The sequence below is a fragment of the Passer domesticus genome, chromosome 2 (assembly GCF_036417665.1).
Source record: "Passer domesticus isolate bPasDom1 chromosome 2, bPasDom1.hap1, whole genome shotgun sequence".
NCBI classification, from domain to species: Eukaryota; Metazoa; Chordata; class Aves; order Passeriformes; family Passeridae; genus Passer; species Passer domesticus.
In genome coordinates this window covers 65508769-65535123 of record NC_087475.1, presented here as the reverse complement: position 1 = coordinate 65535123, position 26355 = coordinate 65508769, and the positions used below count along the sequence as shown (strand labels likewise).

At 36.4% G+C, this 26355-nt stretch overlaps 1 protein-coding gene across 2 annotated transcripts in view; it reads left to right on the top strand.

The window, feature by feature from the left end:
* COG6 (component of oligomeric golgi complex 6) overlaps window positions 1–24635 on the top strand; it is a 54269-nt gene extending 29634 nt beyond the window's left edge. For both annotated transcript variants that reach the window (XM_064408927.1, XM_064408928.1), the window contains exons 12-19: window positions 2012–2103; window positions 3791–3908; window positions 11886–12017; window positions 12567–12734; window positions 14660–14767; window positions 16159–16212; window positions 18650–18729; window positions 22246–24635. In XM_064408927.1, coding sequence (XP_064264997.1) covers window positions 2012–2103; window positions 3791–3908; window positions 11886–12017; window positions 12567–12734; window positions 14660–14767; window positions 16159–16212; window positions 18650–18729; window positions 22246–22393 — 900 coding nt within the window. In that variant the 3' untranslated portion in view covers window positions 22394–24635. The remainder of the gene's footprint in view (window positions 1–2011; window positions 2104–3790; window positions 3909–11885; window positions 12018–12566; window positions 12735–14659; window positions 14768–16158; window positions 16213–18649; window positions 18730–22245) is intronic.
* Window positions 24636–26355: the final 1720 nt, after the last annotated feature.

The following is a 26355-nucleotide window of genomic DNA, read 5'->3' as shown; positions in this document are numbered from 1 at the left end:
AATCCCCTGAAATATTGTTGTTGGTTAGTTACTGTGCTAGTAAAAAAAAAAGTTAAAAGAACAATTAAAGACTTCCCATTGTATGCTGTATTTTAATAGAATGCAACTTACATTATTAATTCACTGACAGTCTAGACTTTACAGTAAAAAGAATGAAACACTTACTGTTTCCTGAGGGGGGGGGTGGGAAAAGTAGAAAAAATCCCCCCTGAGAAGCCCCCAAGCAGAAGAGCCTTGATACAGTGCATAATAGGTAGATAATTAGATAATTACAAGCCACCATGTTCAGCGGAACAACAGTAGTAGATTCAGTTTTTCTACAATACATTGTAGAACAGTTATGCTTACATGCAGTCTGAAATGCCCACATTTCTTACTGATAGTTGGTTTGTATTTTAGGCACTTAAGTGACTCTTGAATACTCCCTAGTGGTAGATCTTAGCACAGGCCTCTCATTTCAGATGGAGGAAGGAGAATCCTAAAAAACATTTAAATTAAACTCGTCATCTTTTCTATAACATTTAAGATGAGTTCAAAGCAAAATGTCTTTGATGCCCTCCATGGACTGAAGGTAGTGTTATATGGTCAGTTAACAATAGGACGTACAGGACTGAAAAATAGTAGGAGCTGTAAGTCCAGAGCTTCCCCAAAGAGGTTCGGTTGTGTCGCTTGCAAATTTTGGTTCTCCAGTGCAGTGAAGACTTCTGTATGGGAAGCAGCAGTTCTTCTTTTCCCACTTTGTCTTTTAAATTTTTATTTTTCTCTCATCACACTAAAATATTTTTCCCCCTCTTGTTCTGCCTGTTCTCTTGTTCAGTTTTTAATTATTTTATTTACTTTCAGTTATTCATGTTTTTTTGTTGTTGTTGTTAGTGTATTGTTTTCCCTCTTTTCCCCCTGCCTGCCATATTCTCTTTTGCTGTACAACCAGAAAATACTCAGTATTCATCCCACAGGACCTTTTAGGTAACACTGGAAACATATATTTGTATATAGACCTTTGTATATACAGACACATTGAAAAGCAGAGTTCACCTTTGTGTTGAAATAAACTTTGTGCATTAAGTATTGCGAATAAGAGTTAAAAAGTATTATTTGGTTTTGGTCTGTGAATTAGATACAAACTGAAAGGATTGAGGAAACATAATGTTGGTTGGTTTTCCCTACAGCTGGCTCTGAGAAGAAGGGACTGCAGCACATCATGTTCTATTGAACAGCAAATAACAGGAGAGTGGGTGGTGGCTGCTGATTTGTGTGTAGCCCTTTCACACTCAGGCACGTGGGAGAGCAGTGCAGGGATAAGTCACTGTCTATTCTGCTTCATAAGTGCACAAAGATTGACCCTGGGGCAGCTTTTTATGAGTGGATTGAGACTGTGTGTACCAAGGAGACAAGACATCAGCTGTCCAACTGTAAAGACACTCAGCACCATTTTGTTGTGTAGCCAGTATCTCCTGGTTGAGATAAACAATCAACCTAGCTGGTTATTACTTATAAATTTCTAACTAAATACTGGAGGGGATATATATATATATGCTCTCCTTTCAGGGAAGAATTTATTTATCCAGGTGAAATTTGTTTCTTAGGCAAAATACCTAATACTTTGATGTTCTGAATTTCTGCATGATGCTAGAAATCTACTGCTGTAGTTTAGTGATTCTGCAGCATTGCAACTGTTCTTGCTATTCAGTGCTGAGGAAGACTCCAGTATGTACTGGTATTAATCCATCAAATGATCTGAATATTTTTAAATTTCCAATAACAGCAGGGTTTGTAGTTTTTATTTTTTTTAAGAGTGCATATGCCTTTGTGTTTTCTGCCCAGATGTTTGGCAGCCCAGAAAGCACTTCAGTTCAAGCCAAACATTAAAGTTAACTGGACATTCTCTTTTAAAATTTATTTCTGATTGTATTATTTCTCAAAAATCAGAGATATATTGCATACAGAGTCATAGAAGGCTGGCTCTCAGAATTTATGACCTGAAGAATGTTTGTATTTGTTCATGCTACAGGTTAGAATTGAGCAGGTGATTGTTGCTGAACCAGGAGCAGTTCTACTGTACAAGATTTCTAATTTGCTCAAGTTCTACCACCATACAATCAGGTATGCAAAATTACAAAATATTTTAAAAATGCCTTTTTTCCTTAATTGTATATGTAAGAACAAATCTGTTAGGAAGAGTGCTTTTGTTGCTTAGTTGTTGCTCTGCACTTTAACATCAAATACAGACATACATGATGTCAAGCAGAAACCATTTACCCATTGCCATTCCTCAGTTCATCTCAAAACTGCTTTGGAATACAGCACAAATTTGCCACAATAACTGTTTCTTTATTGTTCTGTGTAGATTCAAGTAGTATACAAAAAAAACTCTATACAACATTTCATATGACAAAGTCAAGTCCCCTTTGAGAAAATATTACTAAATAAAATTTCTTCATGTTTTTGGGAGGTTTGATTGTTTTTTGTTGCTGTTTTTGTTTTGTTTTAAATAGTTGTGTTTTGATAACTTTTTGATAGCTTTTTTTCCCTAATTATGCACTCCCTTATCTTATTGTTGAAGATGCACTGATCACCTTCCAACCTCCTAGAGGTCACTAGGAGTACAGAAACTGGAGAAAAGCAGAGCTGTTAATTTATATATAATTTATATGTTGTGGCATATGCTGTAGTTTATGTTGGTTAGAAAGAGCAGTAGGAGAAAGATCTTCCTCTACAGCCCTGAACTGCTGAGAATTTGAAACATTAATATTACTAGTTGAGCTTCTTTGTCTGAAAATACTTCAGATGTTGGGCAGACTGGGATAAGTGGTTCTTGGGCACCTCCCAGCTTATTTAAATTCCTCAATTGTGATGGCAGGACTATTGTAAAACACATGTAAGACCTAGTCTTAATTTTGTTGTCCAAAAGTCCTGGAACATTTTGATGTTGTTTTGCTGTCTCCAAAGTTAGTGTATCCCCATGGTTATAAAGCTTGGTGCAATTGAAAACGCGATGTTAAAATGGAAGGTCATACACAGTCTTACCTGTTGGTTTCTGTCTTGTTAACAGCACAGTGTTTAAAGACCACTGAAGTACCTTCTACTTGCTGAATAATTTCCTCTGCATAGGAAAGGTGCACCTTACTAATGAAAGGAAAAAGCAGTTTGAGAAGTGATCTATTAAATACAAGTTTACAGTCTGAAAATCGAGATAGAGGTTTAGTCCTATTATGACCTGATGAATTTTCGCTGACAGTTTGTGGCTTAAGAGTGCAATTCCTATAGCCAGAGGGAGGGTATATCTGTGAGAGGGGCATAGTCCTGTAGTGCCATTTAAGGATTTTGTGGTGTCTGTGCTGTGTGATAGTTTAACACTCGGAATAGCAAGACATGAATTCTTACAATTTTGGGGATGCCCAGCATCTCAGTGCAGAAATGAGAGAGGTAATGCTATTCCTAACAGGCAGTATGATAGAATATTGTTAACCCTTTTTGTTATGTAATTTGTTTTTGATAACAGAAGTAGTTTTATTGCCTAAGAAAGCAAGAATCTGGTAAACTTTAGTACTCTACCAAAATGTTTATGAAAGTTTGATAGCCTGTGTTTAATATTTGCTTAGTGACATACTTGATGATACTTGTTCTTACAATCAGCTTATCTCTTAGCCTTTATGGAGAATTGTTCCCTGCAATTATTTGTTCTAAATTTTAAACTTTGAAAATAATATTTTTTAAAATTATATTTAAGTATCTGACTATCATGTTGTTCTCCCTTTGGATTTGTCAAATAATTTTAATTTTTTTTTAGTGGTATTGTAGGAAACAGTGCAGCCACACTGTTGACAACAATTGAAGAAATGCATTTGTTGAGCAAGAAAATATTCTTTAATAGCCTGAGTCTTCATGCAAGTAAACTAATGGACAAGGTTTGTTTCAAAATTGTACAGCTTTCATGTTTCAAAACATGCTTGTATTTCCCTTTTGTCTAGTAAGATTACTAGGTAAATAGCTGGTTTATATGTCAGCTTTTCCTAAAGTTAAGTCTTGTATTTTCAATATTTTAGTCATAGAACTACATTACAAACTTGCTGTTTATATTTTAACTCTTAATAATGGTGGTGGTTTTGTGGATATGTGTCTAAAATCTTGTGGTTAGCAATATTCTTTTGCAGAACAGTTTACATATTTTTTAAATCTACAAGAAGAAACAAAAGTAGGAAATTTTCTTAAGTGCAATAGAGCCAAGTCAGGCAATTGAGTTGTATGATGTGTATTAATGCATCATCAGATCAGTAGTTAATTGTGCATAATTCGTTTTTTGAAGTTGCAAGGTATATCCCAAAATTTTCTGTCTATTGTAAAAGTAGTTTTACCATATGAACATTTCTGTGACATTTGTAAATGCATTTCTAAATTATTTAACCTACAAAAAGATGGAAAAAAAATACTTCATTTTCCAGAAACTATTATTTGTGCAGGCTTGTAATTTGCTGGCCACTCAGTCAGGTTTTCTAAGTTTTGTCAGTATTGTTCTCTGGTTCCAAATGAGTTTCCTCGTTCAGCACAGTCTGTCTGGTCCTAATTTCCTGTCTTTCTGCAGGAGCTAGGGAATGACTTTCTCAAAGAAGCAGTTCCTCCTGTTCTCTCCCAGATACCCCAGTGACCACTTTCAGTGGTTTCATTTGTTCACTGGGTTACTCCTTAGCTGCTGCCACCCACAGTCCGTACTGCTAAAGTCCACTTAATGCGTTGTTGCTGTCGGGTATTTCCATTTGAATGCAGGATCATATCTGTAATAGTTCCTTTGCTATTAATGCTTCTTCAAGAATCAGCTAAAGCTGTTCCTAAAGCATGCAATGGACAAGTACGACATGAATTTACCAAAAAAAACCATTTTATTTCCTAATATGTAGGCTAGAATAAAATTGGTGTAAATTTTCCTTGTATGAAAAGAAATCAGTGATGGACTGCAGCGAAAATGTATGCCTGCTCTTTGCTTACAAAGTGCTTAAGGAAAAAAAAAAATATTGGCTTGAAAATATCTCTTTATTCATGTCTTTTCTTATTTATTTATCCTGTTGAGTATTGCATCTATACTCAGTTAGGATCCAGTATGATTTTCCAGCTCACGTAACTCACAGTCTGTGAGGTTTTGTTTTGGGTGATACACTGTTTTCAGTTTGGAAATGTGTAGAATTCATGAGAAGGATGATAAAGGAATTATGATCCCCTAGTCCATGATGTGTGTTCTTTCTGTTGTGACTGTGGGAAGGTTGTGTATTCCTCTTTGCCCTCTTAGTTCCCCTTCCCTCAGCCCCCAGTCTGGATGTAGCTGGTTCTAGATGCTGTCATTGTTTATAGAGTAGTCAAATTTGCTTTTACTGGCCTTAAATGAAGGCAGTGATTGCCCTGCCACCTTCAGTGGTGTTTTATTACAAGTAATGAATGGCATGCTGAACCTACCATGTAATGGGAAAAGATCATAATATTGCTCTTTCTCAGAAACACATTTATAAATTAAATCTCAAATGTCGACAATATTACATTGCCTGTGTGCCCTATGAAGATCTTTCCTCAGAATATAATTGAGGTCAAAAGCTTAAAGAGATTTAGAGGACTGTTAGGTATATGGGTAACAAAGGCTTCCAGAATTATTTATTAATCTGCTTCAGGAGTTAACAATGAGGTAACTCTATGTCTGAGAAGAAATCTTCCTGTTCTAATGTGTAGTTCTTATAACTGAGTTTTTGATAGTCCTCTGTAGCACGTTATATTATTACCCTTTGTGAGTGGATTGCTAAATTGATTGAATAATGTCTTATCTCTTCATGACTGAAATTAGTTTTCCTTCATAAAAAATACAAAATTTATAGGCTGATTACACTTAGAAAAATATTAGTTTCCATGTGATAAAGATGTTTCTTTTATCATAAATTTAATTATCTTGTTACTTATTTTTTTGTGTTTAGTGTACAGATAAGCAGGTTTTATGCCTTTTCATTTGTCTTTGTAAATTTAGTAGTGAATGTCACAATGCCTGTACATTTTGAGGAAACTGAAGGTTGCTTTTTACCGTGTTTTTTTAAATGCGTGCTCAGACCAAAATTGTGTATATGTATTAGTAGGATTTTCTTCACATCCAACTTTTTTCCAGCTTCTTGCCATCTATGAATGCAATGCAATTGCTTCCAGATTTTTTTTTTTCAGAGGAGATTAAACCCCTGGAAGATAGACCTTTTGTGCTTACATAGACAGTTACAAAAGCTTCATTGCTGTTCATGTTGTGCAGCTAGTGAATATTCACTAGTATTCACTAGGGAAAATTAGTAAATTATTTTTCACTTGAACAGTCTAGGAGTTGTGGTTTCTTACTTCAATTTAGGTTATGCATTTTAAGGCATTGATAAGCCTGTTTCAAAGAATAGCAATTGTCCAATACTTCTATTAAAGTATGATCCTTAAGACAATTTGAATAATTTTCAATTGTTGGGATGTTCTTAAGTAAAAATACTTCTATTTCTTTAAGTTTAAATGTCTCTTCTGTTTAGATTATTGGAAAGCGGTGAATGGCCTGTCAAGTAGACAATTTTAACAATAGTATTTCCTCAGTGTCATCTATTATTGCTGATAATTCTCTTTTTTAATATCTACATTGTATCTAGTGTATCTAGCTGGTAGACCAGAATATGATTTAAGCAAATCCTTCATTTAAGTATAGTCAGTTGGGAACATTTTTTAGAAAAAGCAGGTTTCATTAAATATGCTAACTCCTCAAGATCCCAGCCTTAGGGTGGAGACAAGTGACAGCATGGTAATTGGGTGTCCTCATCGCCACAGACAATTTAATTCCCTAGATTATTGATTATCCTGAGTTGAGCATTGTCTTCAATCTGCCTGGGATTTAATTTCTAAAGTACAGTGGGAAACTGAGACTTCAGGCTGTTCTTTCTAGGACAAGAAAATAGCTTCCTCTTCACATCTATTTTTGAGAAGAGTCCCACATTACATAAGAAGTGTCACTAGTGTGGAGGTGTATGGGAGCTTTTAGGCAGTCTTAGATCAGGATTCTCTCTCTTGGTTGTCAAGCCATCGGTGTAAATGATAGCGGGAAATCCCTGGTTACTTCAGAATACTTAGTGGTTTGCCCAGAAGCACTTTGCTATGAACTTTTTTTTATTACATAAGAAAATCTCAAGCATCCTGGTTGGAATCTGAAAATAAAATACTCAGCAGCTCTCAGCTTCAAACTGTTTGTTCTGTGAAAGCTTTTTTTATGGTGTTCTCATTCCAGCTTCTCAGGTAGCTCTGTTTGAGCTGAAATCCCTGTAACAGAAATATTCAGCAGTCTGCTGGAAAGCAGGTCCATTGTTATCAAAGAAATGCAGTACACAAGGGAGTCCCTCTAGTTCTGACACTTCTTGAAACCTGTCACAAAGCTTGGTAACAGTTGTTGCAAAGCCACTTTTTTTTAGGGTTTAAAATGCCATTCACAACTTTGAGATTCTCAGGCTGCTGTAGAGCTCAATGTTGACATCCTGCAGAAGCTGTGCATCACCAGCCGTCTCCTGTGTCACTGAAGGTTTGGTGCATCAGCTCATGGGAAGCAGTGTCTCTCCTTTGCTTTAGTGGTTCTTACCCTTCAGAGCCAGTTGGGCATTCTTGCCAGTACTTTCTAGTTCTGGTAGCAATTGATTTGTTCTGGTTCTTGGTTGAACTGGAATATTTTTTCACCACTATTGGTGTTGTTATGCTGAAAAAAATGGTGTCTGTATTTGTTGCTTTTTAGCTTTTTTGGACCCAGCCATGGGTCTACCAACAGTGCTAGTAAAGTGGATCAGAATTATTATTAAAATCCTTATCTATCCTTTTCCATGGTTCTTTTCACTCTGTGCTTATAGAATAAATGTATAGGTATTCAGGTTTCTGCTTGTGTTACCCATTGTCTGATTCTAAGAACAGCCCATTGCAGATGACCACTTTACGGATGATTATAAATCCAGGAGAAAATAGTGAATGAAAATAATCATCAGAACAACAGAAACTGTTCCAATGAAACTGGAAGTAAAGTTCAGAGTACCTAATGGACTGGAGTGGCTGGACTGCTCTTTCAGTCCCCTCAATATGGGAGTTATTTAATATCATGAATCCATTGGTGAGGCATTTTAACAAGTGTGTTAGACCAACTGATGTCAGCATGTTTTATTGGACCACCTGTTAAATTAGGAGAGTGGGAATTTTCAAGCCCACATGTCCTTCCTCTGGTTTCACTAGCGTTCCAGAACAATTATTAAAGGAAAGAATAATTGCAAACATTTAATAAAATGGAATGAGAATTATCATAAGGGCACTAATGAAGATTGTGCCAAACTCCAGTCATCTGCTGTCTGAGCTGTTAGAAGACTATTAGTAGAGTATCCCAAATTAAGTTCTGGGATTATTATTCCTTAATGCTGTTCTTTTTAGAGTAGATGTATGCTAATTAAATGCTGTGATTGCATTATCTTTTAAGTTTGTCAGTGAGAGAGATATTAAAATGTTGCATGGGAATAATTGTAAACTTGTCCTTCATAATTTGATTCCTGCCAGAATGAAACCTATTAGGTTTCTGGAAAATCAGATGTGGGGCACATTGAATAAGACTGATTATTATTGTTGTGTTCTGAATGCTGTTGTGCTTTTAAATGGATCCATGAGAACAAAGCAAACCTAGTTATTTTTTCTTCCAAGACCAGCTTGATAGCTGAAAAGAAAAGCATGCCATTAGGCATTCTACTTTGTTGACCTCTGTAGGATCCTGATAGGACCAGAAAATCTTAAAATGGCTTCTCTGATAAGACATGCACTGAGGTTTCTTGGAGTGCTGGTGAATATCGTGTCAGCTGAGGAGAATGGACTCTGCAGTTGATGCTGCTCAGTGTTAACTGAGAGCATGAAAAATTCATAACATTTTTACAAGGTCCCCCTCTGTAGTACTTCGGACCCAGCTCCTGCCAGTGGGGTTTTTTTAAAAGGCTGTATTTAATGCTGATTAGGCTCTTATAAAAGCCACTAACATTCCATTTGAGACTTTTAAGTAGGGTTTTCTCTGTGGAGTTCTGTGTTTTAAATTACCATTTTGTTTTATTTGGTAGTAGTATCACAGAATTAAAAAATGGATGAGCTCAGCAGGAAACTAGAAACCATCTCATGCAGCCATCTTGCTCATGACAGAGTGTCAGCTAGAGCAGGTTGCCCAGGGGTTGCTCTAGCTGAAGTTTTAATATCACAAAGGATAGACTCTAAAACCTCTCTTCTGTGCAGCTGTTTCCAGTACTTGTCTAACCTCACAGTAAAAAATTGTTTTCCTGTGTCTTAATCTTGTGCCCATTGCCTCTGGACCTGTTACTGGACACCACTGAAAAGTCTGGCTCCATCTTGATCCCTCACTTCACATATTTATACACATCTCCCCTGAGCCTTCTCTTCTCCAGGCAGAACACAGCCTCTCCTTGTGTGGGAGGTATTCCATTCCCTTTGTGAGCATTGTAACTGTTAACTTTCTAATGCTAAAGTACTGCAGTATATAAAGTTCTGATGAGCTGTGCAGTATTTTCAGAAGAAAATTTGCCCTTTATTAAAATGTAACCTTTTCTGTAAATGAGAAAGGGAAACAAAATACATGCGCACTTCTGGATTGTTGATGCTGCCTTTTCTTTTTTCTGTATTTTCCTTTGCTGTTTGTAAAATTCTGTAGGACAGCCTTTGAGCTACTTGCTCTCAGAGGAACCTGTTCTATGTTTGGAGGAAAATTACTGGCCTGGTATCTGTTCCCCACTGATTAATATGCAGAAAAGAAAATGCATATTTTTGTACTAAAGCTTATGTACAACTTTTAGTACCCATTTCAGAATTCATTTCAGTTTTGTATGTTGGATTTTAAAAACGGACAATTTCTTGGGTTTTTTAAAAGGTTGAAGAGCTGTTTGGCATCATTTCTGTATGACTGAACTGATAGTCAAAACAAATTAGAGACTTAATACTGTGTTGGAGTATGTTTTAATGCAGTTGAACTCGCTGCTGCAGAACTTCCTTAATCATGTTTTAGTTAGCTGCTGTCTAGCTTGCATCTGAAAGAGGTACTTCAAAAGTAGAACTCAGCATGTATTTGAAACCTATTTTTCTGGAAATAGGATAAATTATAATGATCTCTTAGTGCATGTAAAACATCCAGGGCACCAATTATTTTTTTATTAGAAGAGTGATTAGTGCTCATGAGTTGGAGTCCGTAGGTTCCTGTATAAATTTGAAGTGTCTGTTTTTAAATTTTCTTTTTTGATTTTGAAAAAAAGGCTTCACTTTGTATTCATCTGTCAAAAGTTAGAATATTCAAAATTAATATAGCACTACTTAGATTCTCTTTCCACTTTCTGATAATATTGTCTCTATTGCAGTAGTCAGGAATTTCAGGGTAACCCAAATAAAATCTAGTGATATAAATCTTTTTTCCTTGCTATATTTTCTTCTTCCGTTTTGTTGTTCCCAGTTCTTACCTAGAAGACAGTGGACTGTAAAGGAACAGCCAAATGAAAGATTAAGCTAATTTAAGAGCTTCTGAGCACTAGCTACCTCAGGAGACAAAAATTCTGTGCAAAGCAGCCTGAAATTATAATTGCCATGATCTATGTGTGTGTTGGAAGTGAAAACTCCATCAAACGCTAGTCTCAAAGTAATGCCAAAATATCACTGAACATGGTCCAGTTCAAGGGTGAGAATGGTGTGTTCAGGAGCATCAATAGCCCTAATAATAAGAAGAAAGAAAAAGAATGTCATTCAGTGCTGTAAATTTCAGTAAACTTTACTGCTGATCAGCACTAAGTGCCTCTTTTTGAATTACTGATACATTATTGCTGGAATATTTGTTTCATGCTTTCAAGATTACTTGTGCTGAACAGCTGTTCTCTGAACCTATTAGATTTAGTTTTCCATTCGTCCTTTGAGTTCAGTGTACTCTCTTTTGGAATGTGAGAATAGAGGAACATTTTATATTCAGAAGGATGAAAAAAGTTTTCATTAAATCTTTCTTGATAACAGTGTGGGGACATGTATTGTATCTCAGATGTTTCAGAGCACAAAGTGTGAAAGTTCGGCCTGGTTTCAAAGAGAGAGATGGGATTTTTTTCTTTCTTTGCTGACATGTTCATCAGGTATAGTTTCATTTCCAGGAGGCTCTGTAGTGTTCTACTCTAAAGATGTTTGCTGTGCTCTCCTTGGTTTCTTTGGCCATCAGCCTCTGCCCCTGGATTTATTTTTATTTTTTTTTTTAAGTTTCCAGCATCCATATTACTATGCCATTCATCAGTATTTCTCATTTGGGAAGGTATGGAACATGTTGCCCGTGACTTAGAGCCATCCAAAGCTGCTGCCTTTTCTTTAGAGCTGGAGTCTTTAGAGCACTGCAGAAGTGCATGCTGCATTGCTCTGCTGTGGCCAGATACCCTGAGTGATTCACATGAGCCAGTCCCATCCAAACTTACTTCTCCCTACCTCCTTCTGGAGAGGGGCAAAGTGAACTCAGTGGTGCCAACAAGGTGGCTACTCTTTGGCACCTCATCTAGTAAATGTATTTTTTTCACTGCCAAACCAGTAGTGTTTGGGTTTCTCCAAATGGTAAAGGAGGTGTAGTCTGAATGAAATGAGAAATTCAGTGTCGCTTGTTTGGCTGAATGAGATGGTTATGCTGAAAGGTGCAGGCAGTTATTGTCTGAAATGTGCTAGACTTGTCCAGTGTCAAATTTAAATTCTTCTCTGTATGCCTATATGTAATTTTGTTATTGGCTCATTGCATTTGTGCTGACAGACTGGATGGTATTTGCTGTAAATGAGATTAATAAAAGTCACCCCAAACAGATAATCTTGTTCTTCAGGTTGAGCTTCCACCTCCTGATCTTGGCCCAAGCTCTGCTCTAAATCAGACACTTAACTTGCTACGGGAGGTTCTGGCATCTCATGACTCATCTGTTATTCCCCTGGATGCCCGTCAGGCTGACTTTGTACAGGTACAAGAATGTTTGATTGCTTTGTGTGTGTGAAGAGGAGGGAGGGGGGCAAAAAAAGAATGTGTAAGTTAACTTCAGTGCACAAAGGTAGATGGAGCATTAATCTTTTTGTCTGGTCTCATTTTGGAGCTCTCTGTCAAACCAGAGTTTGTAATGTGCATAACAGGGTGACTAACAATATGGATAATTACAGTTGAGTATGGAGTGCTACTCTTAACACAGTATCTAAATTCAGTTATCCAATTACTACTCCATTAAGTAAATACACCCTCAAGATTGCACAATTACCAATTATCTAATCTGGGTTATTCTTCCTCCTGCTAGGCTGGAATCTGTTCTTGTCAAGTTTTTATACTTTCCCCATCACTGTGGTAGGTGATCACCTGCTGACAAATCCAGTAGAAAACTGCTTTCACAGTTGGAAACTCTCATTCCTCTTTATTCTGCTTTGGGGGATAAATATGTGATAGAGACAGAATGAGGTTAGAAGCCTCATGTGACATGATTTCCTCCCTCCCCTCCCTCTTTTCTGTGTGTTTGCTATTTTAGGTTCTGTCTTGTGTGCTAGATCCGTTGTTACAGATGTGTACTATGTCTGCTAGTAATTTGGGCACAGCAGATATGGCAACCTACATGGTAAATTCACTTTACATGATGAAGACTACTCTGGCTCTCTTTGAATTCACTGACAAACGTCTAGAAATGTTGCAGTTTCAGGTAAGCTATAGCACCCCCAAAAGAAAATCAATTTATTACTGATTTTTGTACAGTGTAAGTTGTGCTGTGAACATAAAAATCAACCCAAAGCAAACATTATGAAAATCAGGGAAGTGGGATAAGAGGGCTTATCAGAGACCATAAGCAGATAGCATCTTTCATTTTAAACAGACAAAAAATTATTACAAGATTTGTGTTTGTTTGGTTTAGTTGCATATAAACCCAGACCAGTGAACATTTTCATTATCATAATCATTCTAATATTTATCTGCAAACTGTATGAGAAGAAGCAAATGGAAATTGAAAGCTCAGCCAAATGGCTGACTATATTCCATCATGCAGTTAGTACATCATCTACTGTTAGATCATCTTCTATTTTGTACTAGTATATTGTGTAGCTGAAATTACTGCTTCAGTCCTGCTTTCTACCTCTTTTCTCATTTGTTTGGTTTCTCCTCACATCCTGGGATAGTTGTTCATATGTGGTGCAATTTTGAAATGGAAGTCAAAATTTAGAAACTGTTGACTTACAAAAACTTGGCCACTACCCGTATATATTTTGCTACATGAATATTTCTGCACTTTATCTCAGGAGAGCCTTTGGAGCTGGGGTGCTTGAAAAAAGTCACAAATTCTTATTTGAAGGGATCAGAAAGGATTGACTGAGAGCCATTTTTCACTTTCTAATCCTAATCAGAATTTTTAGCACCTTTTAGCTCTGAAACAAGTAAACAGACAAAGTCACCGAACTGGCTGGGTATTTCTAATTTCTTTTATCAGAGTTCCTTTCACAGTAAATGTTGCAATTGATTTATTCTTCAGAAAAGAAGTAGAGCTGAAGCTTACACATTTAATACCATTTACTTTCTTCAAACATTTTACAAATACAAGAACAGACTGAAGAAAATCTTTAAGATTATACATAAGTAGGTTATTCAAGTAGAGTTAGAATGGCATATTTAATAGGAGAAACATTTTTCATAGAAAAAGAACTCACTAAGACAGTTAAAAACTACAAATTGAAATATTAAGATTTCCCTTCTGATTTAAAAAGGAAAGTGTATTCTTCTAAACAATTTTAGGAAGTAAAAAGGTAAACTCTTCAAGTATCAGACAAAAGAGTCTTACATTTTACTAGACTTATATTATAACTTCTTTAGGATTGGAAGAAAAGTTTGTGGGGTAGTTATCCGTAAAAATGAAATAATATTGTATATATACCCAAATGTCTTTCTGAGACTGCTTAAACTGAAAAATGATTGCTGCTGCTGTGACTGGATTTAGGGATTAGGTTTTCCTGCAAAGTACAGATTATATTAAGAATGTAAAATACTCTTACAAGTTTTTTTATATTAAGATAATTAAAACAAAGTGGATAACTGTAATTTCATTGTCTATTGTTCTTTCAGTTGACTTTTTTGAAATATATGTTTATCAGTATTGAATTTAAAATAAATTCTGAGTATGATTTAGTTTCAGTTTTATTTTCCTTATAAAAGACTGTCTCTTGTTTACTGAAAAACTGCCATGTTATTGTCACTATTTTCAATAAGAGTGGAATGGTTTTTATCATGTATTTTCAAAGAATTACAGCAAAATAAAATTATGTAGGAATTTTTAAAATCGAGGCTAGAATCTTAATTTTTTGGTGTTATATTTACAAATAAAAAAAATAGGTTATTTTATTAGTCAGACACGAAAGAACTCTCTGCATTTTTATTATTGGTTGCTTATAATATGAAAAATGTAAATGGATAAAATAATTATGTTGTATGTATTTGTAGTATTTCCTTGTTTGATGATCAGTCTCCTTATTTGTGGTTTTTTTTCTTGTTATTTGTGTTTCTAGACGTTTTAACCCCAGAACTTGTTACATTTAATATTCTCACACACTCTTTATAAATACCTTATGCTTAACATTTCAGATTGAAGCTCATTTAGATACACTGATAAATGAGCAAGCTTCCTACGTGCTAACGAGAGCCGGTCTGAGTTACATTTATAACGCTCTGCAGCAGCACAAACCAGAGCAGGTGAGCTTACAGAATAATCATGTTGAGGGGGTACCATACACTTGCCAGCTAGTAGAATTTTGGCACTAATGTTTTTGCAAATTGACCTTCCTCTGAAAGCAAAGGTTCAGTAATATTGGTTTCTCACATGGGACCAGGACTATCAGACACAGGCACCTTACAGGTACAGCTTTTTTTACTGTCTGTTCAGCAGGCCTAGTAGGGTTGTGTGCAACAGTCCTGTCTTGTACACTCTGAACACCAGCACTCCCATGGCACCTAGGACATGTTAGACTTGTGTGTGTAAGCAGCATTCAGCTTCTTCATTGCCTCCTGTAGCACCATGCCTGGAGTCCCTAGATAGCTGCATGCATTTGGTAATTGCTGCTTTTTTTCTTCTGTGGAAAATTGGCAGATGAGTTTAGTAGTAGTTTGAAATAGTTTCTTCTTTCACCCTTATTTGTTGCTGTAGCTATTCTAGTACCAAGACAGTGAGATTCTCAAAGTGAAAACTTGAGATTTCTTAGAGGAGCTGAAAACTGGAATTCAGTGCTCACGCTCTCCCTTTCTTGTGAAGCACAGTTGCAGTGTGGTAGGTGTTAATACAGCCCTTCTTCCCTTCAGCTGTGCTTGTGTCCTTTTGTGATCTTTTGTAGAATTAAAAAATAGTGTTTTCTGGAGAAAGCAGAACTCTGTTGGAAAGCTTTATGTTGTTTCTTCAGCTAATAATTTTGCATAAAGTGCCTAAACTCAACAGATTTTTATGTATAAAGATGAATAAATAAATGTATAAATAATCTGATTAATAACTCAACTTGTTTTCTATTCACGAGCCTAGTTCCTGTTTTAAAACCAATCTCAAGTTGACCTAGGGCAGGTTGTTAATGGGATGTAGCAATTTCCATTTCTGTCTGTACAGCTGCCTGGCTGTAGAGGTGGTGATTTGCAGAATTGGGTAGGGGGTTAAGCAGCATTTGTGCATTGTACTGCCATACTAGCACAGAAGTTTTACTGGGATGCAGGTCTGAATTCTTCATGGTCCAAGAGCAGATAGAGCAAAGTTGTTGTCTCTTAAGTCTGGATTATCAACAGTTTGCAGTTCAGTTTTAATTGTAGACCTTGTGGAAGGCTATTTTTTGCTTTATTTAATGGTGAAGAAGGAAGAAAAGGTTTTGAAAGGACGTATTAAGAATTGAATATTCTCAGCTTTTAATTTAAGGGAGTGGTAGAATACAAATGAGCTGTTAACAGCATTGCAGTACTGAAATGGTGGTAGTTTCCAAACATTTAAGATCCTGTGCAGGACCAAATAAAAATTACCTACTGAATGAATTGTAGACTTTATTATTTATCTGTTTCTATATGCTAGTATGACCCTTTTTTTATCCCCTTGTTCGCTTATGGATTCTTAGGGTCCTCTTTCAAATTTGTCAAGTATGGATTCCGTGTCCCTGAAGGTGGCAATGGTAAGTATTTATAACTTTCATATTATGGTGGTGATGGCTGTGACATAGTAAAGAATACTGTTAATTATGTGATTAGAAGATATTCATCTGTAGTAGAAGATATTCATCTAATCAGTCCTGCTCTTTAACAATAGATAACTTGCATGTCTGTGAATACTTCCTTCGTTTGTAGTAATTTGACCACTTGAAGTAATCAATACATAAATTATTTCTGAAGAGGTAGTAGTAGAATATTATTTTCTAAGCCTTGAGAAGCAGATCTTTACTTAGACGAATGCTGTCCCATGAGTCATAAATTGCTAAAAGCAAATACTTAGCTCTAATTAGTTTTAATCACCAAAGTTTCTTTTTTTGCCTCTATGCTTTGAAATATAGGTTCTGCTATCATTTATAATCTTAGTCCTAAGGCTTTGATTTTATGCAAATAGTTCAGCTTTACTCAGAAGTTAGATTCTGGGTATATGTCACAGTTATGTTTTTTTTAAGTTGAAAGCTACAATATATTTTAAAGCAAATTATTAGCTGATATTTTTTCTTAGAGTGTGTGAAGGCTATTTTGCATAGAGATAGCAGTACCACAGTTCAGTAGGCAATAATGTATAATCTCTCACTCTTCTTGCTTAGCCAAGTTTAGCTTTATTCTAGAAGTTTAACAGTAAAGGCCTGCTCATACAGCAGTGTATGTACACACCTATAGAAACAAAGTAGACTTTAAAAGGTTTTTAAAAAAACTTGCATGTTGAATGTATCCCAATTATGATAGTGTAACCCATTTTTTCTGTTCAGGATTTAAACCAGCAATTCCCAAGCTGGTTGGATGAACAGAGCTCTGGCACAGAGCACTCAGTGGTTTACTCAGATCAGCATGCATTCTCATTAAAACTTAGGAATTTTGCATTTAAAATATCTTCTATTTATCATGGTCTTGTAGACTAACAACAAATTTAAAGGCTGCATCTTGGGGACCTTCTCTTTAAATTATACATAAGTGACACTTATCTGTAGTGGTACATCATAATTTCTCTTGAATAGTTAAGAGAAGAATCCAGCTGTTTTATTTTTTCATTACTTAACATCTTCTTCTGTGAACACACTTTAACCAGAATGGAGCTAAGTGTGCTGAAATCAAACCCACATAAATCCCATCTATCAGCCTAATCTGTTGGTTTTTCAGAATTTAAACTAAGGGGGAGTATTTGCAGGCAGATTCACTGCCTCCCATTTATGCTTGAAAGCTTTCCAGGTTCCAGCCTTTTAAGTTGTTCATACATGCTTGCAAATGTGGTGCTTGTTAAATTCATACCCTTCTCAGCAAAAGCTCCCTTGCTTTTGGGACAGAAAACCGCAAAAAATTAATTTGTAAGAACTATAACTTCATTACTCATTTTTGTCTCTGTTATAAATGATGGATCAATGGGGATGTTAGGATTTACCAGCTTGAGAATATTTATTCAGTGAATGAATGAACAGGAAGGTTGCCATCATTAGATAAACTTACTTAGGGCCTTGTCTTGGTGAGTAATTCCAAGATTGGAGATTATACAGATTTTTTTGATAATCTGTTCAATATTTGTTGACATTCTTGATAAGAATTTTTCCTCTCACCGTCTAATTGAAATGCTTCTTACTGTAATGTTGTTCAATATTCCTTTGTTTTCACCTGTGAGAAGACCTGGTTTCATCTTCTCAGTAGTCACCCATTTGACCACACAGTCACAGAATGGTTTGGGTTGGAACACGCCTTAAGGACCCTCTTCTTCCAACCTTCCTGCCATGGGCCAGGACTACTTTCCACTAGGCCAGGTTGCTCGAAATTCCATCCAGCCTGGCCATGAACACTGCCAGGAATGGGGCAGCCACAATTTTTCTGATTGACTGTTGAAGACAGGAGTAATGTTTTTTCTTAGAATCAAAGCACTGCTTTTCTTATCACTATATTCTTTGAGAAAGAGAAGTAGGCTTAGAAGCAGTTCAAGAAGCCTGAAGTGAAGGATTTGCTTTTTATTTTTCCCAGCATAAGCAGTGACTCCCTGCCAAAAAGTAAAAAGAAACATGCAAAAAGAATCAAGCAACATGTCTAATTTGGACAGAATAGATAGTAGATAGCTCTGAAGCTGTCTTGTATTCCCTCTGCATCAAATAGACTCAGTGTGATCTTCAGTGGTGTATAAGTACCTGCACCAGATGCATATGAAGCTTAGATGGATAATTATAGAAGCTGGATTCTCATTATTTGTCCTCCACTCATATGCCTCTGAGTCAGAAACAAAATTTTGGTGGCAGAAGTACTGAAGTCAGTAAAATTTGTTTTGGGCAATTAAGTTATGTCTGTTAATGTAATCAGTGCTGTTTTCAAAAATTGTGGTTTAATCTATTTTCATGTTATAGCAAGGTGTTGATCCCATAGCAATGTTGATCCCTTATTCTCTTCTCACAGGCTCAGTTTGATCGCTATCTGTCTGCTCCAGATACTCTGTTAATGTCCCAGCTGAATTTCCTTCTCAGTGCCACTGTGAAGTAAGTACCTTGCCTTGAATTTCTGTTATGCCTGAATAATGATCACAATCACAAAGATGAATTTGATTAGGTTTTAGTGAATCATGATGTGAATTCAAGTTACCAGTAGTGATGATATTTGCATTTTCCTTCAGGTCACAGTTCAGTTGTGTTCGGACTCTCCTCTTTCTGAAGCAGTGAGGAGTATCTAATTGTTTAATTTTCTGAAGTTTGAAAGTTACCATCAAGATGAATTACACTTTGAACATATTCTGCTGTGTCAGCAGTTTTTTGTCAACTTAGTTGGAAATTGGTTTAGAACTATTTGTATGTATGCTTTCCAAAGACAGGTGAAATATATAATTCTCCAAGTTTTCTTTTATCCCTACTGCTTTGTCAGTTCTAGAATTTTCACCTTTGTTGTCTTCTGCTGTAGAATATTGGCATTCTGTCTCATTGAATATTTTGCTGAGATTATTTTACTTTTCACTAATGTATTTTTTTTAGAGAATTCTTCTTTGAAGTATGGAAGTAAGAACTTTATTATTTATCTCTTACCTTGTTTTTTGAATATAACTGAACCCTAAGGCTAGGGAAAGTGCCACGAATTTCTTTCCAATTAAATGTGAACCACATGAAGACTTTCTGTAGTACTTAAACTCAGAGAATTATATGTTGCACTGATCAAAAACTTTCCTTGACATTATTTTTCACACTTTTGTGAAGATTGCAGGTAACTGAATATACCAGAAACTGAGACAAGTACATCACATTTGCAGCAGTATTTGGAGTTTCATTACTAGTGCTTGTCCTTGGTGGGGTTGTATTGCAGCATCTTGCAATTAAAAAATGATGTGTCAAGGGAAAAATAATTGTTGTTGGGAATTGAATAGAACAGTTTGTTTGGAAGGGGCCTACAGCTAGTCCAGCTGCCAGGTTGTCGTGCTGCATTGCTCATGTTCTCCTCATCCAAAGACTTCCAGTGTCACACCATACAGGTGGAGCATGGCTGGCCACAGGGAATGCTGGTGTTTTTCAGCTGGCTTTGGGTCTCACCACTGGATTTACCATTCCCACAGCTCAGCTGGCAGAGCTGACCCTGTTGTGGGAGAGCTCTACTCTCTGTACAGTTCAAACAGGGTAGCTTGACCAGTAATGTCATTGAAACATCACAACTCCTGCTTCTCAGCATTAGGGCATTAAACCTGTATTTTAGCTCTTGATGCATTTTCTTAAATGTAGGTCTATTTAAAAATGGTAATGACAGTAAATGTGTTTTGAAAGCCTCAACTTTTCATTGCTAACACAGAGGCAGTTTTAAGAGGTAGACTCTATGCTACCATAATGACTCTGGCACAATGAAATTACTTGAACTTAATCAATCCTTCTGTCAGATGAACCAAGATAAACTGGTTATGTAGGCACTCTTAGCCTTATCCCATTGATAAGCTTTTTAAGCCTCTCAGCACATGTTAAGCTGAATTCATATCATCTTGCAGCGGTAGACAGTTTAGAGGTAAGAGGGAAACCTTGAGTGAGGGTGGTTGCTATAGCTGCTTCAACTCAGCTAACATGCAGAAGTTTATTACAGATTGTCTGCTATAATCCGTGCTATAGGTAAAGTTCTGCTCAGAATGTAAACAAAATAAATCAGTTAGCCCATTAGCCTTCAAACAACTAGCTTTAAACAGAAGCAATCCTTCTGAAATGAAAATACCCATTTCCAGAGATGCTTGTACAATCAGTGTTGATAGTCAATATTTTGGATAGTAAATAAGCCTTGAAAATTCTGAATTTTCTCAAAATTCAAACAAAACATTTAACTAGCGCTATAATTTTAATCCTTTGCTATAGTAGCTGAAATTTTCAATTTTGAAGACATTGTTCCTGAAATCAGAAAATGGAGATCTGTAACCTATGAGGGCTTTGGTTCTCAGAATCAGAACCACATGCTTTGATGAGGGAGCAATGTATTATATACTTATGGGCAATAATCATTTAAGATTTGCAGCTGTGAAGAACATTCCTTCCAACATTACCAGTGCATGTTCTTGTCTTTCAAATTCCTTCACTCATTTAAAAAGTCTTAAGCTATGTATTCATATGGTTGTTGGTCTTGAAAAGCTCTTTTCATTCGTCTTGGATCTCAGAAACTGAATGCTGAAATTACTATTTTTAGCAAGTGCTGCCATTTGTGTTAGTAATAAATGTATCACGTTGTTATGGCAACTGAAATCTAATGTACTGATTAATGACACTGACATTATTTGATTGAACAACACATGTGATTCTGTTCTGTTCTCTGAATATTTTAACAAACTTTTTTATTTATTCATTTGGTGCATTAGTTCTACACAAATTCAGTGTGCAATGCTTTCACAGAAGATTGTCATGTTACAGTACCTTAGGGATCCCAAGCTGAGGTCAGAGACAGTTGTGTTACCTGAACACCCTGAATATATTTCCCTTATAATAGTGGGTTTGAATTTGCTATTATAAGGACAGTCTATTTTTCAGGTATTCTGATAACCTAGTAGTACTGGCAGTTGATGCTGTATATAAAGAAAACTGGATACTGTGTCTCAGAATAAAATGCAGGTTTGGTCTTCTAATCTGCTTTCTCAGACCTTCTGTTCCTTAATGTTTCCTGTAAAGACAAAGATTTTGGTACTTGATCTTTGAAATTTCTGTAACTTGTCAATTCCCAACAGTCTGTGAATTCAGCCCTGATTTTAGTGGATGCACTTTTGTTGTCTTTGTTTCTCTGCTGCATATTACAGCAGGGCTGAATCTGGATTTGTGGTTACCTTGGTTTCTTCAGCTTCTGCTGGAGTTCCCGTTGCATGGGTTTGGCTGTAAAATAGTTGCAACTGCTGTTGCTAATAAATAAAAATTCATCTGCTACTGTAAGCACCATCACCAGTCACCATGATGATTGAAGTAAACTGATTCAATGGGCAATATAAAATAAAATTATTAGGTTGTCTTTAAAAAATATTAAACTTTCCAGATAAATTTAGCATTCAGTCTCTACATTGTTACTCATTTATCTCCAGAAAAAATAATAGGATACAGACTTCATAGCATTGTTGGTAAAAGGCTGTGTTTTAAATCTCTGACCACTATCACTAGTTTTTGTCTGATCATGGAATCACAATGGAATCTTGCTATCAAGATAAAGCAAATCAAATATATTTTCTAGTAGATAAAAGTGTACACAGTGAGAAGCCTCTGGAGGTAGAAGATAGATCACTAAGTTTATCGGTCTTCTAAAAGATACAGGTGAGTGCAGGTGGGAAACTGATGTATGCAAATTAAATCTTTCTACTAGCTTTTGCATGACTAGGAATAAAAAAGCTTCTGTCTTGGTTATCAAGTTATATATGAGGGTTTATCTGTGTATGATACAATGAGAGAAGGAGCCCTCTTTTTTAATTTTTAATGCTTATTTTTAATGTATACCTTTAATTCCTTATTTGTAGTACAGTTATATTCCCTACAAGTTGCAAATTATGTTATTTTGTTTTGGTTTTTTAGAGAGCAGATAATAAAACAGTCAACAGAACTCGTCTGCAGAGCTTACAGTGAGTTATATGCAGCTGTGATGGATCCTTCAAATGAATACAAGGATCCAGAAACCATCCTACACAGATCTCCTCATCAAGTTCAGGCACTCCTTTCATAGTCTTGCGTCCCCCAGATTAATCAGAATCCATAATTCTATATTTCTTGAGTATTTGCATTGAATTATTTTTCTGCTTTAAATTTGGATGTGTAACTATATTATTAAAATGTGTAGGAATGCAGTTTTCTTTAATCTGCTTGGCGGAAGTCTAGTCTTTCCTGTGTCTTTGAATACTTTCAATAGGCCAGAAAATAGAATATAGATTGAAAATTATTTTAATGTGTTTCTGTGATGGAAGTGGACCTTGACAATGTGCAATCTCTTTGAAAAAGGAGAAAAGCTTTTTTCCTTGCTGTACATAATCCTTTCAACTACAGGTTTAACCAGTGTCTGTTATGACCTCACAAATATTTTTATTTGCTCTATTGTCTGTTCTCTCACTCTTTTTCTCAGCCTGCCATCAGTAAACACCGATAACTGAAATTTTAATACAACCGATATACTTTGAATGACTCATGCATCACTTTGCAGCTCATAAATCATTTAAAAGTACTTGATGCTCTTTTGCAAATCCTGTTGATAAAATCTTTGAGGCAAAATTTGTGTGGTTTTTTTTGCAATGTATTATCTGGTGTTTTCTGCCAGGAAAAGAAATGTTTGAACTACACACTTGTATATAACCTAGAAGTTAATGCTTTAAATTATTTTTATAATTCTGTTTTACTGGAAGGATTTTGGTTTAGTGCAGTTGTTTTCAGTAAGAATCCTTGTATCAGTTGAAACATGCTGATCTCCTAAGGCTGGGACCAGTAACAATGTAGGTTAGGAAAGTGGTTTGCACAGCAGTGTGGCCATTCCTCCCTCACGTGTACATGATTTTTGTTTTGTTTTTCTGTACAAAAAAAGTCCATCTGCTCTGGTAAAGTATTTACTCAGTTCATAATCCACCAAAATATTTTCATGGTTTACATGACTTGGGATTTATATGGGAGAGTTGGGGAGTGTAGATGTCCCAGTCTGCTGTGTAGAAAGCCATAAGTGAAGCTTTCATTTGTTTCCTCCTTGGTGCAAGCTGAAGCTTCTCTATGTAGAAGCTCTGATATTACAGAGTTATGATTTAGGGACTTCTGCTTCCAGGAAAAGAGGAAAATAAGTAAGTAGGATATTTGTACTCCTTTGGGTCTTGTGATAATTATCTGCAAATTCCTTAAACATAGTTATTTTTTAGGAAAGTATTGTTAAAGAGAAACCTTCAGGAAACAAAAAGTAAAACGGATTTGTGACTAGGTTTTTTTGTCCATTTGTTTTTAAAGGATAATTTAAGTGAACTGTTTTGTTGGAAGCATTTCACTTTTTCTTCTCTTTGTTACTGTAGGAGTGCCACAGAGTTATTACAGTCACCCGAGTTTAGTCTCACATCATATGAGACTTATTTTATGTACATCAAGGGGGAGAGGAGCAGTCATTCATATTGAATAACTTATTTTACTTTTATTAGTAGTAATAGTCCACATATAAAATACATACTTGGTGGCAGCCAAGTCTGCAGCTTAGTGTATGCTTGCAAAAGAGCAAGACATAAAGAGCAGCAGCAATACATTTTAGCCTCTTGGAAGACTCATTGCACAAAATGCATTCAGTGCGCTCAGAAAGCAGCTTCTGTGGCAATGCCACAATAAAGCAATAGCTCCTTTTCCAAATGGGAGTAATTTGTTGGTATAGAAAGTGTAAGTGTCCCTGGAGTTCCTGGGCCAGGCATTTCTGTAAATATGAATGTTAGATTTACTCTGTTTAAAATCTCTAGACCTATAAGACAAAAAATTCCAGAAGCTTAGAAAAGCTCTAATGGAAAATTACCAGGTAAGTCTCTTTATATTACTGAGATTTTGCATTGCCATAGTATACCTTCAGACAGCTGTTCATTGTTGTTTAATAATGTTAATATTGTTTAATGTGCCTGTAATTATTATCTAATATATGAAAATTACATCAGTTGTGAAAGGACTATAAATCAGCTTGAGATGAGCATAGTCGTAACAGTGAACTTTTTCCTGAAATAACGCTCAACCTCAGTCTCCAATAATCAGTAGCTTGCATGAGGATTAGTATGAAGTTGCTTCCCATCTTTGATTCCATGTAGAGACTGACTCATTATTTTGTCTTTTCTTGATAAAAATGCAAAAGCTATAAAAGTTGTAGTTTAGGGAAATTAAAATAAATCACTAATTTTGGTCTGTGCAATTAAAGTTAATGACCAATGGTCACAAATAAGAAAGGACATAAATAAAAATATTTGACTTACTGACTCGTGTCTTTCATGTTGTTACTTTCTCTTGTTTGCCTTCCTGTGAGTAGGAAGGATAATGTGATTCGATTTTGACCTGCCTTTTCCATCTTACATTTCTGACCCTTTTATTTTACAAATTCCCAGGATTTCCACGCTAGGAACCTGCAGTCCCCTGGTCAGCTAGAGGACCCATAAGCATTGCAGTAAATGAAATCACTCTGGGTGTTGGTACCTGGCCTGTTTCCAGACCAGTTACTGCAGCTCTGACCTGAGCATCCCGTGCCTCAAGAGATGCTCCTGTGGCTGGGCTGTCAGTCAGCCCTCCTGCTGTTAGTCCTTATCACTTTTCCGGGAGGGACATGGCTTTTCCTGGAGAGAGCAACTCCCTGCTCTGTGCTGGGCCATGCCTGGGGAAGGTGGGAAAAGAGAGGGGTTTGCACACTGCCCACAGCAGGCAGCACTGCCTGCGTGTGACACCCTGACAGCCCCGTGCTGAGAACAGATGTGTTGTCTGGTACAAAGAGCACTTTCCTGGGAAGTGGGAGAGCTGGGTTCTGGGCCAAAGGAGTTTGGAAACAACATATCCCATCTTCCTGGCGAGCACCCAGCCCTCTGACTGTTGTGTAGTGTGAGATGGGGCAGGTCTGTTTCTTCTCTTGAGTTCAGCAGCTGTGCATAAATCAGCACAAAATATGGAAGGCAGGAGATGGAATAAGCAAGGAGGCACGTACATAAGGGGTCTCTGAGACCACCAAGGTCTGGATCTTCCTCCATTTGTTATATCAGGACCTTATCTTTGATTCCAATACATGCATCCCTGAAACAGAATCAGGTTCCCAGGACTTTATCACCCACAGAGTATCCAGTGAGTATCAAGATAAAGAGTTGGGCTTGGGTTGGACCCAAGGTGATTAGTCTGTGCTGGTGGCAGTTCCTATGTGTTCACTCCTACATGTACAATTTCCTCCTTCCTGCTTTATAAGTGTGCACACCACTGAGGAAATACAATATTAAAGTTGTTTTAATTACAGCAAGCAAGTAGCAATCCAGCCATGATGATTTTTTTATTTTCTATTGCAGGGAAGGAGGAGTTTGCAGAGGTTTGGAAAGGTGATAATCTATTTGTTTTGCAGCATTTCACAGTGCTCCTCCCTGTTCTCTAAAATTTATTACTCTAGCCCTGCATTTTGTCTGTTAGACTCAACTGTAATTATTTTTATTAATGTTTTGAAATATGTGTTGAGGGAAAATACTTTCAGAACTGCTAAACTTTTCCATTCATTTAAAAAAATGGAACTGTTCTTTGATCCCTTTGCTTGGCTTGCTGAATCACTTTGTGGGCAACCCAGGGGGTGGGACCCTTATAAAGTTTTGAAAATGAAACAAAGAGGTTTGACATATTTCCATGAACAAAACACACCCTCCAGAAAGGAACACAGACATGGGTGTGGGTTTATTTGAAATCCACTGCCACCTGCTTCTGAGGGAAAATGTGGGAAAAGAGACATTTGCTTATGATGAGAACACTCATCCAAAATGGCCTGGCTAGGGTTAGATGCTGCAAATGGATGTTAAATTGATGTTATGTTTGAGAAGTTCGGAGGATTTTCAAAAGTCGTATATTCAACTCATATTGAATTTACTTGGTAAAGATTTCCAGAACTGCTACATCTTTTCCCCACCAGTCTTAAGAACTTTGCAAACTTTATTTCAAGCCAATCCAGCAACTGCTACA